At 27.7% G+C, this 13,277-nt stretch overlaps 1 protein-coding gene across 3 annotated transcripts; it reads left to right on the top strand.

Moving 5' to 3' along the window:
• The first annotated feature begins 2,071 nt into the window (after window positions 1-2,071).
• LOC145186600 (kinesin-like protein KIF17) lies at window positions 2,072-8,098 on the top strand. Of its 3 annotated transcripts, none has more exons than XM_090094774.1 (10): window positions 2,072-2,446; window positions 2,539-2,684; window positions 2,935-3,241; window positions 3,525-3,655; window positions 5,089-5,323; window positions 5,480-5,647; window positions 5,765-5,919; window positions 6,029-6,130; window positions 6,566-6,863; window positions 7,134-7,831. In XM_090094774.1, exons 1-10 carry the CDS (start codon window positions 2,140-2,142, stop codon window positions 7,196-7,198), a joined length of 1,914 nt encoding a protein of 637 aa, XP_089950900.1. In that variant the 5' UTR covers window positions 2,072-2,139; the 3' UTR covers window positions 7,199-7,831. The 3 variants fall into 3 exon arrangements, with proteins under 3 accessions (XP_089950900.1, XP_089950898.1, XP_089950899.1); XM_090094772.1 differs by having other exon boundaries at window positions 2,073-2,446; window positions 7,177-8,098; XM_090094773.1 differs by having other exon boundaries at window positions 2,135-2,441; window positions 7,177-8,098.
• The last annotated feature ends 5,179 nt before the right edge of the window (window positions 8,099-13,277 follow it).

Raw genomic sequence — 13,277 nt, forward strand, 5'->3', positions numbered from 1 at the left:
ATTTTAAACGTTGGAAGATAGTCATTGAATATTTTCTAAAAGGGAAGGGGTAAGTGTTGTTTTAATTTATAATTTATAATTTAATTTATAATTTAATAAATTAAATTATAATTTAAAATTTTTAATTTAAAATAATTAAATTAAGACATTTTCCCCTAGTTTACATTGTCTTTCTATTTGTTCTAAATGATCAAACTTTAAAACAATCGTTAGGGTAGTAATATTTGTCATACTTCGCGTATCAGCTTTCTAGCGGTTATGTTTGCTTCTGTATAAGAATTGAAATTTGTCCTTAAGTAGAATCACTGGTTTTACTTTTTAAGGCTGAAGTGAAGTTTTAGGTTCGCTATTTTAAATATTAGGTCCAAAAGTTAAAAAAAGCGTAGAAATGATTGATTAACTTTCAAATGACTCTCTAAAGTTAATTTGCAGATACTATAATCATCAGCTGCATCCCGTGTAGAATGCTTTTTTGCTTGCAGCAGCTTCACCATCTGCATTTGGTTTCTTTTATTTTATTATCTATGTTAATCTTTCTATTTAAAATGTTTTAAAAAAATCTTGTTGTTAAAACAGTTCCTAAGTATCAGCCAAAATATCTTATTGTTGTACTTTAAGACAGTTCGAAAGTATCAACCAAAATACTACCTTAAAGTACAACCAATCTCGTTGGTTCAAAATTAAAATATAAAACAACAACGAATGATTGTCTTCTTCATCAATAAAAGTTGCCTGATATTTTTTATTGTGAACGTTTTTAAAGAACAGCTTTTCTAATTTATTCTTTTAAAAACACAGGTAAATCTTTAAATTTTCACGACAAATTTAAATTTCGTGTCTTAGTATAAAAAAGTAGTAATGCCACCATTAGGTGGCATTACTGATTAGCGTTCAAAATCGCCTCTAGAACAAACAAAAAATTTTTAAATTTTGACATAAATTTTTAAAATTACATATTAATTCGTGTGTAAAGTTAAATTTAGAGTAGTTGATTTTTTAAAAAATGAATTAAAAAACTAAAGTACATTCAGTCATTACTTATCGTAAATAATACTCTATCAATATTAATAATTCATTTTCTCCTAACGTTTAATATGGAAGATAAATACTCGGCTGAAATAAGCTTTATGGAGCTTTTTTCAGCCGAGTATTTATCAATATTTCAAGCTTGATGAAGCCTAAATTAAACTGATTCACCAAAATATTTTTTAAATGGTCGATTAACTTCAGGTCTGATACTTTTTAAAAAATTTATTAATCAGGTTTCAATTAGTAAGTTTCAGTTAAATTTTCGTTTCTGTAAATTCTCGTAAATCTTTTAAAGTTTTCTGAATCGTAAAAAAATTACGAAATTTACGTTTCCATTAAAACGAGGATTAAGAAATTTTAATGGAAACGCGTTCGGAGTAGATTACTAGATTAATTAATATTAACAGAACATATAAAGTAGATTTTTCGAATTACCTATTTATAACAATAATTAAAATAAATTTTTTGAACATTTAAAATGTTCCGAGCAAAGCCAAAAATAACGAAAATTAAAATGCTGATCTCCACTAGACACTAATCAGTAGTTAGATATTTAGTTCTCCGGAAATAATTTACTTCCCCGTGCTTTTAAAATAGAAAGTAGCAATCAGTTTTAATAATTAATGAAATTAATAAATAGAAAATTTTTTAAATTCATGAATATAACTATAGTTACATAAAAGATATAGATCATATAAAAATAAAGAAACACATTTCGGAATAGCGTATTAGCAATTACCAAAGTAAATTTAATATATATATATATATATATATATATATATATATATATATATATATATATATATATATATATATATATATATATATATATATATATATATATATATATATATATATATATATATAAGTATATATGTATGTATGTATGTATGTATGTATGTATGTATGTATGTATGTATGTATGTATGTATGTATGTATGTATGTATGTATGTATGTATGTATGTATGTATGTATGTATGTATGTATGTATGTATGTATGTATGTATGTATGTATGTATGTATAACAAAATTATTATTATTTTTTATTTTTATGGTGTTAAATTAGTATCCAAAATATTGTGTATTGTTTATTTTCTAATAAACAAGTAATGGCAGAGGCAGTAAAAGTAATTGTCCGGTGTCGTCCATTAAATTCACGAGAAAACAATCTAAAATGTGTAAATATCATCGAAATGGAAGAGTCACTTGGGCTATGTCGCTTACTTAAACCTGGTGGAGGATCAGCTGAACCACCTAAGTTGTTTACATTTGATGGAGTTTTTAATGTTGATAGTGTAACAGAAACAATTTATGCTGATATATGTTTTCCTTTGGTTGAAGGTTGTGTTGAAGGATATAATGGAACAGTATTTGCTTATGGACAAACAGGATGTGGAAAATCTTTTTCAATGCAAGGTTTTTAGTTATTTTTTTTTCTTTCAGATATATATTTTTTAAATTTGATATTCAGAAAAAGTTTAATTATTTTATCTTATTGCATCTTTTAGGGATAGAAGATCCACAATCTCAGCGTGGCATTATCCCTCGTGCATTTGAACATATATTTGAAAGCATTCAAGTATCTGATAATTCTAAGTTTCTTGTCCATGCATCCTATTTGGAGATATATAATGAAGATATCAGAGATTTACTAGTCAGTTATATTTTAGAGAATGATTTTTAATTTTATTTTTGTTGAAAATTTTAAACATAATACATTATTAGAATAAAAAGTACTTAATTTCATTAAGTTTTACTGGCCAGCAGGTTTACATTTTGTTAAAGTCTGCTTGCTACTCATTTATATCAACCTTTTTGTCTTAGTAGTCCTTTTTAGTATATTATTAGTATTTTCACTTGTAAATATGTAATGGAAATAATATATATATACATTTTTTATACAGGGAGCAGATCTTAAAGCAAAGCTTGATGTAAAGGAGCATCCTGATTCAGGAATCTATGTTAAAGGGCTCACCAAATCCTCTTGTCATTCTGTTAAAGATATGGAAAAGCTTATGAATAAAGGAAGCCAAAATAGATCTGTAGGTGCAACACTGATGAATGCAGATTCATCAAGATCTCATTCCATTTTTACTATCTATGTTGAAACATGTGAAGTAGGTGCAGATGGGAAAGAACACATTCGTGCAGGAAAACTAAACCTAGTTGATTTGGCTGGAAGCGAAAGACAAGCAAAGACTGGTGCAACAGGTAAACTTAGTTGTACTAGTTGTAAATTTATTGTACTTGAGTAAATCTTTTTAAAAAATGTAATTGTATTAGTAATTGTTTATATGTTCAGATGCTGGGTTTTTTAGAACCAAGCATCTAACAAAGTTTCTTTATGCTAACTTTTTGAACTTACTTGTTTTATAGTTTAGTATTAGAAATTTGTGTATTGATGTTAAATTATTGAATATTTTAATACATATATAAAGTTAGCTGTTAGTTCTAATAAACTTAGCTGTGTATGTATCTAGATTATTTTATATAGGTGATCGGCTTAAAGAAGCTACAAAAATTAATTTATCACTCTCAGCACTTGGTAATGTTATATCAGCACTTGTTGATGGGAAATCAAAACATATACCATACAGAGACTCTAAATTGACTCGTTTACTTCAGGTGTGTCAGCAGCTTTTGTGTGTATTGTTATAGGTTTTTGAAATAATTTTTGTCTTGATGTCATTTGGTACATAACATTAGGGGAAGGAGGTAAAAGGTCAAGAAATTAAACGAATTGAATATCTCATCTCATTTAAGTTGAGATGCATATATCACAAAAATAAACCTATTTAAGACAACTTTAAACAGCTGACCATTCAATTTAAATATTATTTTAACATAAGATGTGAATAAATTAGTGATTATGGAACATATAACACAACTTTAAAGCATTAAAAAAATTGCATTTTGTGAAAAAATATTTTTTGCTGAATCAGTTTACTAAAGTTTTTTTTTTTTACTGTAAAGAGAGATAGAAGTAAATTTAAAACTGAAATGCCAGAAAATCTTATTTTACTTCTTGGAGATAAAAATCTCTTGAATATAAAAAATCTCTTGGAGATAAGCTACCACTGATTATCATTTTTTCATATGGTACTAGTGGTTCATCAAAAGTTGATAAAAAGTTGTAGAAAAAAATTGTAGAAAAAGACGTTCAATTAATACAGACCATGTTCTAGACCCAACCAGAATTTATCATTAAAACTGAGACATCATTATATTATTATTTACACAGAGAATGATGCAGAGAGATGCAGGTGCTAGGCCAATATTGTACAGAGTAATAGGTATTTTACATGAAGAAAAATAGTAAGTCTTTGCATTCTACTTGATAATTAGACAAGCATTTTTGCAACAAATCATATTGCTTACTTAAAACAGATCGTATTTAGCATAATTCAAACAAAAATTTTGATATTGTCACACCAATTCTAACAAAAATTGAATCATTTATAGAAAACACAAATAGATTACAGACATCACAAATAGATTGGCGATTGGTTACTATGCAAAATATGGTGTTACTATTTAGTAAGAGAAGAAAAAAAGGAGTACAAACATTTAAGAAACTCAAAAAAGCAAAATGTGCAAGAGGTATCAGACAAGCACATTTTGGAATGTGTAATTGACTTAGAATGGACTATGATTTTATGCCATTTACTGATTGGTTATACCATCATAGTTTGTTTTTTCAAAAATTATCAAAAGGTCTAACAACACATTAAAAGAATGGTTACAATTACTATTCAGCTGGATTCAAATAAAATAATGATAGAACATTTTTAGGAGAATTTTTTTTTATTTGCTTATGCATTAAGTTGTTTTTAAAAATGACCTTGTTTTCTTTATGTATACATTTTTCTTGGTGATGAAAAAACATTTTAAATCTTTTTAAGTTTTTTTAAAGTGTTAAGTGAGTTGTAAGAAATTGAGAGAATGTTCATGTAGTTTTAAAAAAAACAATCTGAAGTATTTGTTCCCTATTCTTAATATCCATGGAAAACTTTAAAATTTTAAGTTTTACCATATGTATGCAAGCAAATTGTTATTAGGATTCATTGGGGGGCAACACTAAAACCTTGATGGTAGCATGTATAAGTCCAGCGGACAATAACTATGATGAAACTCTCAGTACTTTGCGCTATGCTAATCGTGCCAAAAACATTAAGAACAAACCAAAGATCAATGAAGATCCAAAAGATGCCCTTCTTCGAGAATATCAGGGAGAAATAGCACTTCTTAAGAAAATGCTTACTGGAGAACTGACTATGACTCCAGAAATATTAGGTATATGATTAAGTGAAATATATTAACAATAAGTATTTTTGGTTTTCAAATTTGTGTTTAAAAAAGTTGCATGTGAAAATTATTTTGTTGCCAGCAATAAAAAAAAGCATAAAAACTAATTTAAGTTTAATTTTTATTAATGTATTTCTTGTTCAGCTCAACTTGGGTTAAGCCAAGTGAATATCATTAATATATCAAAACCAAATGAACAACCTCAACAACTCACAAATGATGAAGCTGAGCGAATCAAAAAAGAGTATGAAAACAAGCTTGATATGCTTCAAAAGAGCTTTGAAGAAGAAAAATTTAACAAAGAGAAGCTAGGTATGCTTGATCAATGTTTTGAGATTTAGGTTTTATGTAAAATGAACATCTTTAACTGATTAAAAAGATTAGAAAAGGTTTTTTTTTTTTAAACAGTTTTTTCATTTTAAAAAATAGAGGGAGAAGTTTTAGCACTGCAGCAAGATCTGAAAAATACCTTACATAATGCTACTTTAAAGGGATTTCAGTCTGATCAGGCTGAAGAAATTTTAAGGGAGTTTCAATTAAAAGCTAATGCTACAGATGAAGCAGTTCAAGAAACATATAGAGTGGTAAATAAATTTATTGCTTTAAAAAATAGAAATATATGAAGATGCTTACATGTGTATAGTGATTTTTTTCTTGTCCAATATAATTATTTCATGTGCACTTTTTTTTTAGGTTAATAAGAGTCCTTCAAGAGAAAGTAGAGTTTCTGAATCTCCTTCGAAGATGCTTAGGGATTTTGATTCAAAAGGAATAGGACTTTTAAAAGACAAACTGGTGAGGGAATAATTTAGTATATAGTTATTAAGAGGATTAGTGTATTTAAATAAAAAAAAAAAGATATTTTGTTTGAAATATAAAATTTCAAAAGAATATTTTTTTACTTCCTTAGTTAAAAATATCTTAGTTAAAAAATTGTGACACTGAATACTTATTTAAATAGTGTAACCCTAATGAGATCTTTAAATAGTTAACCCTAATAAGATCTTTAAACAGCTTCTTAAAGTATTTTAAATTAAAGGAAGGTTTGCACTGGCAGAGTGTTTTCAATTGGTCATGCCTGTTTAAAATAAGGACATATTTTTCATAAAGTTTATTTTACTATGTTAAAAAATAAAGTTGATTTAATCATTTGTTGTAAAAAATAAATCTTAGATAATAATAAATTAAAGAACTTTTGTTTATATTTTAAAGTATGTATTTTTTATATAGGGTAGTTTTCAACAGAATATTTCAGTCTCTGTTTCTAAAAAAGATGAGGTATATGGAGAAACAGACATTAGGTTTTTAGAACCTGAGAAAATTCCATTAAACTCTGTAGCTGGTATGGCAGCCCATATTCAAGAAGAGACTGTTAAGCGTCTTAACGCCCTTCAGCAGCAATTAGTAGGTAGTGAAACATCTGTCAACAGCAAAGAAGAGTTAAAATCAAAGCATAAAAAGCGGAAAGAGCATGCTAGACAGAGACAAAGTAGAATGGTTAAGGAAATACAGAAGTGGGAGGGTGAAGGTAATATATTGTTTAAGTTTTTTTTATTACTAGATCTTGGCATGACTTGTTTTATTTTGACATATGATAATGCTTAAGGTAATGTTGCTCTAAAAGACTTTTACTTTTTTGATGTTGTTCTTAAAGACTTATTTTTTGTCATTAAACTTTAAACATATATTTATTATGTAATAATTAATGTATGTTTAATGTTTCAACAGGTGAATCAAAATTAATTACAAAATGCTATTATTTTCTTCAAAATTATTTCTCTAATGTATTTCTTTAAAGAAGCAGTAAAAGTTCAGATGATAAATTGCTCAAACTTCTTTAGGCATTATGTTGAAGGTATATGATAACATGCAAGAGGAAATAAAAATAAAAAATAATGCCATCAATGAAATTCAGTCAGAGCTCAAAGCAGCAATTAGTGAAATATCAGATTTACAAAGTGAGTTTCAAACAGAGCGTGAGCAATATTTAGAAACAATCCGCATCATGGAACGTCAAATTTTGCTTCAGAAGCAAATCTTAGAGAGGTTGCAGCCAACTATACGTAGAGACTGTAATTATTACAATATTGATAAGATTAAAACACAATGTGAATTTGATGAGGAGGCTCAGGTTTGGGTAATGCCTGATTTATACATTGAACGTACCACCTTACCTAAGGCTGGGCCTGGTAAAGAAAGTCTATCAGCAATGAAGATATCAAATCTGAACCAAGTGCAAGACCCTTATGAAAGTCGTAGCTCAGAACAAGATCGATATGCAGTTCATTGGCAGCGTGAAGAGACAACTAATAATTATTTTAAGCCTAAACGCATGGATGTCTTGTTATCATCAAGTACAGGCAATGGAACTGGACTTTTTAATGATATAAACAAAAATGGTGCTGGTAAAAATGACGTATTTATTGAACGGCGACCACAGAAATTAGAAGCATTACCAGCATCTGTATTTGAGAAAAAGAAAAAAAAGAACAAAAAGGATAGTTAAGAACCATGGTCAATTCACCTGAGTAATTGTTTCTCTTTATTTTTCCCTCTTTTAGGCATGCCACCTTTATTAAAATCACTGCTATTGTAAATCAAATTCAATTTTGCCAATATATTTGAAAATTAAATCATAACTCAACAAGTTATAAGGGTTTATTTTGTAAGTAATATCACCATTACCTGAAAGGAATTTTATTGTCCTAATAGGTTTTACAGTTTTAAGTTGCAAAATGTGTATATTTTTTTACCAAAAAAAAAAAAAAGCATTTACAGGATTACTATTTTATATTGATTAATCAAAAAATGATTTCATATATTTATTAAATGATCTAATAACTAAAATAATTAACAGAAGTATAATGAAATGCATGAAATGCATTTTTACAATCCTCAGGAAGTAAATATTTCACTTTCAAAATTTTAAAAATATATTCATGGTATACATATATAAATATATTATAACGACTATTTTCTATTTACTTTTTTTATATAGTTATTTATCTCAGTTGTACATATCCTTTAAAAATGTTCTACTTTTTGATTGTTGTTTATATTGAATCCTTGTTCATTGACGAGTTTAAAATGTTTTTTAAATGATTTGAAGTTATTTAATTTTAAAACTGTTTTTGTGCTTTGTTTCGTAACGTTTCTGGTTTCTTAATTTAAACTGAAGTGGTTGTGTCCGTTCTGTCATTATCCACCATATAACATCTTGTGGTATTGGTTGGATAAAAAACTACATTTTAAAAAAATACCTTTTTTTTTATTTTTGTACTGATATGTATGATTCGGTATTTTTCAGTGGTCAAAGAAGAGTTTACTCATTTCAAAGTTAAAACTGTATTTCTAGTTGATCATTTTTACTGAAAACAGTTGCAATATGCATTTTTATTATCGGTTGTATTGCACAGTATGGCTCGTCATAACTTTTTGTTATCTATTGTATTGCAGAGCATGGCTCGTCATACTTTTGATAAATTTACTTTTTTAAAAAAAAGTTGAGAGAATGTTTTATCATGAGCTGGGTATTTTTACACACGTTTTTTATTGAGATTTTTGTTCGTTTGTAAAAATGTAAAAAAGAATTTGAAAATCACATTGGTAAATAATGTAAATTAAATTATTTGAAAATGTAGACAATAAATTATTTACAAATGTAGACAAAGCATAAGAAGTTAAATATTTTTAAAACATGTACGAAAACCAATTAACCAGGCAGTTTCATTTTCTAAAAAAATGGAGGGACTACAATGTTTAATAAGCGTTTTTTTCGAGGTCTAATATTCGATCTGAATTTTCTTAAACTTTCATATAAGCAAAATTTCGGTTTTTCGTATTTTTCAATTGATTTTAACAAAAGGTTTTTTTTTATTTTTGTTTAACAACCCCAAACAATAAATAATTAACCAAATGTCATTTTGACGATCTGAGTATGACATGCTCTATTGCAGAGTGGGCTAGAAGGTGTAAAAAGTGAGCAATAATAGAAAAGTTTGTGGATAATTTGGGTAAAAAATCTTAATGTGCTGTTAAAAATTGCATGTTTAAAAAAGTACTGTTAAAATTTGCATGAGAACAATTTTTAATTTGCTTAAGGTCAATTTTAATTAAAAATTTGAATTTTTTTGACAACGAAGAATCCTATTTTGTTATATGACATGCAAATATTTGTAATTATACATACATTACATACTATACATTTTTCAAGTTAAACTAATCAGTTGTTAAAAAAAAAGCTTGAACTAATCAATTCCTAATTTGTAATAAATTTGTATTAAATTTTAAAACAAAATGATTTATAGCTCAAGGAAACTAATGCAGGTATTATAATTTCGTACACAAGGGCACAGGTGCGTTTTACAGACAAAAGCCATTTCTACATTACTCAATTAAAGTATATTAAATTAACCAAAATATTAAGGAAAGAAGTAACAACGCTTTTTTTTTTTACTCACTTCTATGCTTACATAAAAAATTTAGTAGCTTCTTCAGGAAGCTCGATTTCTCTTTTTCTTTTAATTCCTCATAAAGAAATTGATCAACTGATCGGAAGAGCACAATGTCTTCTTATCAAGTCTGTGATAGCGTTTATCCTTGAGTTCTCTCTTGTAAATGACAAAACTCTTCATTCACTGAACAAATCTTTAAAAGCCTCTGAGCAGGATTATTGTCAATAAAAGTTCTAAATTTTAAAATACCTATTAATGGTCCTAATGCCTCTTGCCATGCTAATCCAAAGCTTTTAACTTAAGTACAGGAAAAAAAACAGAGGCCAATTTCTTTGCCACCTTATACTATACATGTTAGAGATTATGAGAAACATGATTCCCACGCATACACGCGCGACACATTTTTTTCCTAAAATTTAATTTGAATTATGATTTTTTTTTTTCTAATTGCCATCAAACTTATAAAAATATTTTACTGAAAATAAGGCTCAAAAATTAAGGGTGTAGTGGTGTTCCAAAATTTTTATTTTTTTTTTTTTTACATATTTTATGAGTTTAACTTAACATTTTACTTTAGAATAACATTAAATGATTTACATAAAATTTTTGCAACTTTTTCTCTTTCATTATTATTGAAGGAACACAATTGTAAGTGAAAGCAATAGCGAATTCTGTTAAAAATTTCTCAACGATTGTCTCTAAAAATATGTTTAAAAAAAAAAAAATGCAACAAATGTTTTGAAAATTTTTTTATTTAATGCAGTGCACGAGCTGAGTTCTTGAATGAACTGTTTTAGATATTTTTTCATTTTGACTATTGAGGTATATTTTGATAACACAATTGAGGCGATTAACACAACCAATCAAGATTCAACAGTTCAAAAATGCTCTGAATAAATTTTAGAACCTCATTGAATCGATTTTTTTAATGTTTCTAAAGAATGTATTTTTTAGAGGCGGAGAACATTACATATAAAACAAAACGCAGAAAAACTTTTTAACACCCACTAAACTGGCTGTTTGTAGTGCTTCTTTGCAAAGTGTTATTAAAAATTGGAATGTCTTATAAGAACTACACGATCATTTCAAATACCACAATCTTACGAAATATACACCTAAGATATTTATGAAAGTGTATTCAAACGAAGCTGATGATTATGCTATGCTTGATGAAGGATGGTTGAGTGATAGAGAGTAATAAAGAGTATAGGAGGTGTGGGTTCAAGGATTAAGTGGAAGGAATACAAAGGTTGGGATTGAGGTTGAACGCTAGGGACTTTTAGGTAAGGGAAAAGCATGGGCCAATTGTTAAGGAGTTAAGGTTGTGTTGCTCATCCTCAATAAATTCTAACTGCATTAATTCTCAATATAATGTTCTATTAATGTGTGATGGCGATTAGCGCTCTTTTTTTCATTATGTTAATGAAATTACAAAGGATACTTTCTTACTCTTCTTCTAGTATCTAATACTGTAAATGTGCTATGATTTTTATTAACTTTCCTCTTCTGTTTTTTTTACTTCTTTTAATGAATCAAACTCTCTTTCATTTATCAGAGGTAAAACCTCTGCTTGATTTTTTTTAACCATTCTTCTTCATCAAGTTCTAACTCTTTTCTCTTTCTGTCCGTCCATCCACCCATCTGTTTTTGAGCTTTTAAATTTTTTTATTATTGTTTTCTTGTTGTTGTTGTTGTTGTTGTTGTTCTTTTTATCATTTATTTATATGACGGGATAAATAAGTTTCCGTGTGTAAGTCTTTTCTAATTGCTGTTTTTTTATTTTCCTTCCTCACTGCTTTGTTTGAAGGGTAATTTTTCACATTAATGTTTGTATATATTCAAAGAAGACAATCTAATGGCGCCAAATAGCATGAAGGTGATGCCAGTACATAAAAGGATAAGATATTTCAGTTGTTATTCAAATTAAATACATTTATGCACACAAACAGACATACATATATACACAAACATATATACACAAACATACAATTATTTTATCAGAACTGTTGAATGGGTGAATGAGCACAAAGTAGTTGAATAAATCAAAAACCTCAATAAGTACTGACCTCTGAAAATTCCTCAATTTATATCATTATGGGGAGGGTATTTTAACCTTTAACAAAATCATGAAGTTCTTAGTTCAGAGTTCCTCTGAACTAAAAACTTCGTGATTTTGTTAAACAAACAGACCTATCGAACGGCATATTTACTCCAAGGAATAAGCATTAACAAGGTCACATCTTTAGAAATAAGAAAAATATTACTGCATATTTAGAGCATATAATAAGAAAATATGCAAAATATAATTAATTAGTTCAACAGAAAATGTAATATTTGTAAATGATAACAAATAAACTGGAACATGTTAAATGGTAGCGTCGTCCAAATCAAGTAAATGTAAGGCTTCTGAATCTAACTCACTTTTGCTTATGGCCCTATTATATCTAATATAACTTAAGTAAGGATCAGATGATGAAATTAACATGTAAATAGGATGATGGTTTTGATTATTTCTGGAATTTTTCCTACTGTTCAATTGTCTATAAAATTTACAGCCTTTAACTTTAGTTTCTAGGGCAGTTTGGTATGAATATTCTACAAACTTAATAAGTTTATTTTTTTGCCCACTTGATAAGATGGTGAGGATGGTTTTGCATTTCTTAATAAAACTCTATATTGACTTTTTGTGATGTCAGCTGTAAGCTTAGGGTCCTCAAAAAACCTGCCAGCTGTAATTCCATCATTTGTATTTCCACAGCTTTGTTTTGAAGTATCAATAATAAGTCTTGATATTTCTCTGAAACTGACTCCCTGTGAATTCGTTTTTTTTTCATACTCTCGCTTTTTTTGTTCGATTGTGAATTATTTCTGATAGAAGTTGTTACATTTAACCTGTTACGATTTTCACATCTATGCCACAAGCGTTTCTCATTGGGAAATGAAGAAAAAATGTGAAAAATTATAGTATGAAAATGATATTTAATAGTCCCAAATCATGCACTATAACGGGGATGTTAGTTTCCTTTCAGAGATTTCAGGAGCACTATTTTTGGCATTAGTTTACTTGATGATCACACTACAAAAGGTTTATGATATGTTTTTAACTACAAGTTTTTAAATTTGGAATATTCGGCTATTGCTACGTCTACAGGTAAGTGAGGTATATCAAATGGCATATATTACTCGAAGAAATAAGCAGAGTTTGAGCGATTATTCACAAAATAAACAAAATTATTGGTTAAAAATCATTAAATTTTGATTATTTCGTAAATAATGGTCACAATTCTGTAAATAAAACAGACGTCTTATTTTTGTTAGTAAAACATGAAGATTCAGAAAGATGCAGGCAAAACTGCTATCAAAAGTACAGTAAACCACTAATTTTAATTTCATGAACAGCTTATATAGTTTCCTTTAGTTCATTATTATTATCAAAAAAGAATTATTTATCTTTTTCAATTTCTAATATTACTTCTGTTTTTTAATAT

The sequence above is a fragment of the Hydra viridissima genome, unplaced genomic scaffold (assembly GCF_058129835.1).
Source record: "Hydra viridissima isolate aposymbiotic clone 2 unplaced genomic scaffold, HvirCarnegie_v1 scaffold_8, whole genome shotgun sequence".
In the NCBI taxonomy this organism is placed as follows: domain Eukaryota; kingdom Metazoa; phylum Cnidaria; class Hydrozoa; order Anthoathecata; family Hydridae; genus Hydra; species Hydra viridissima.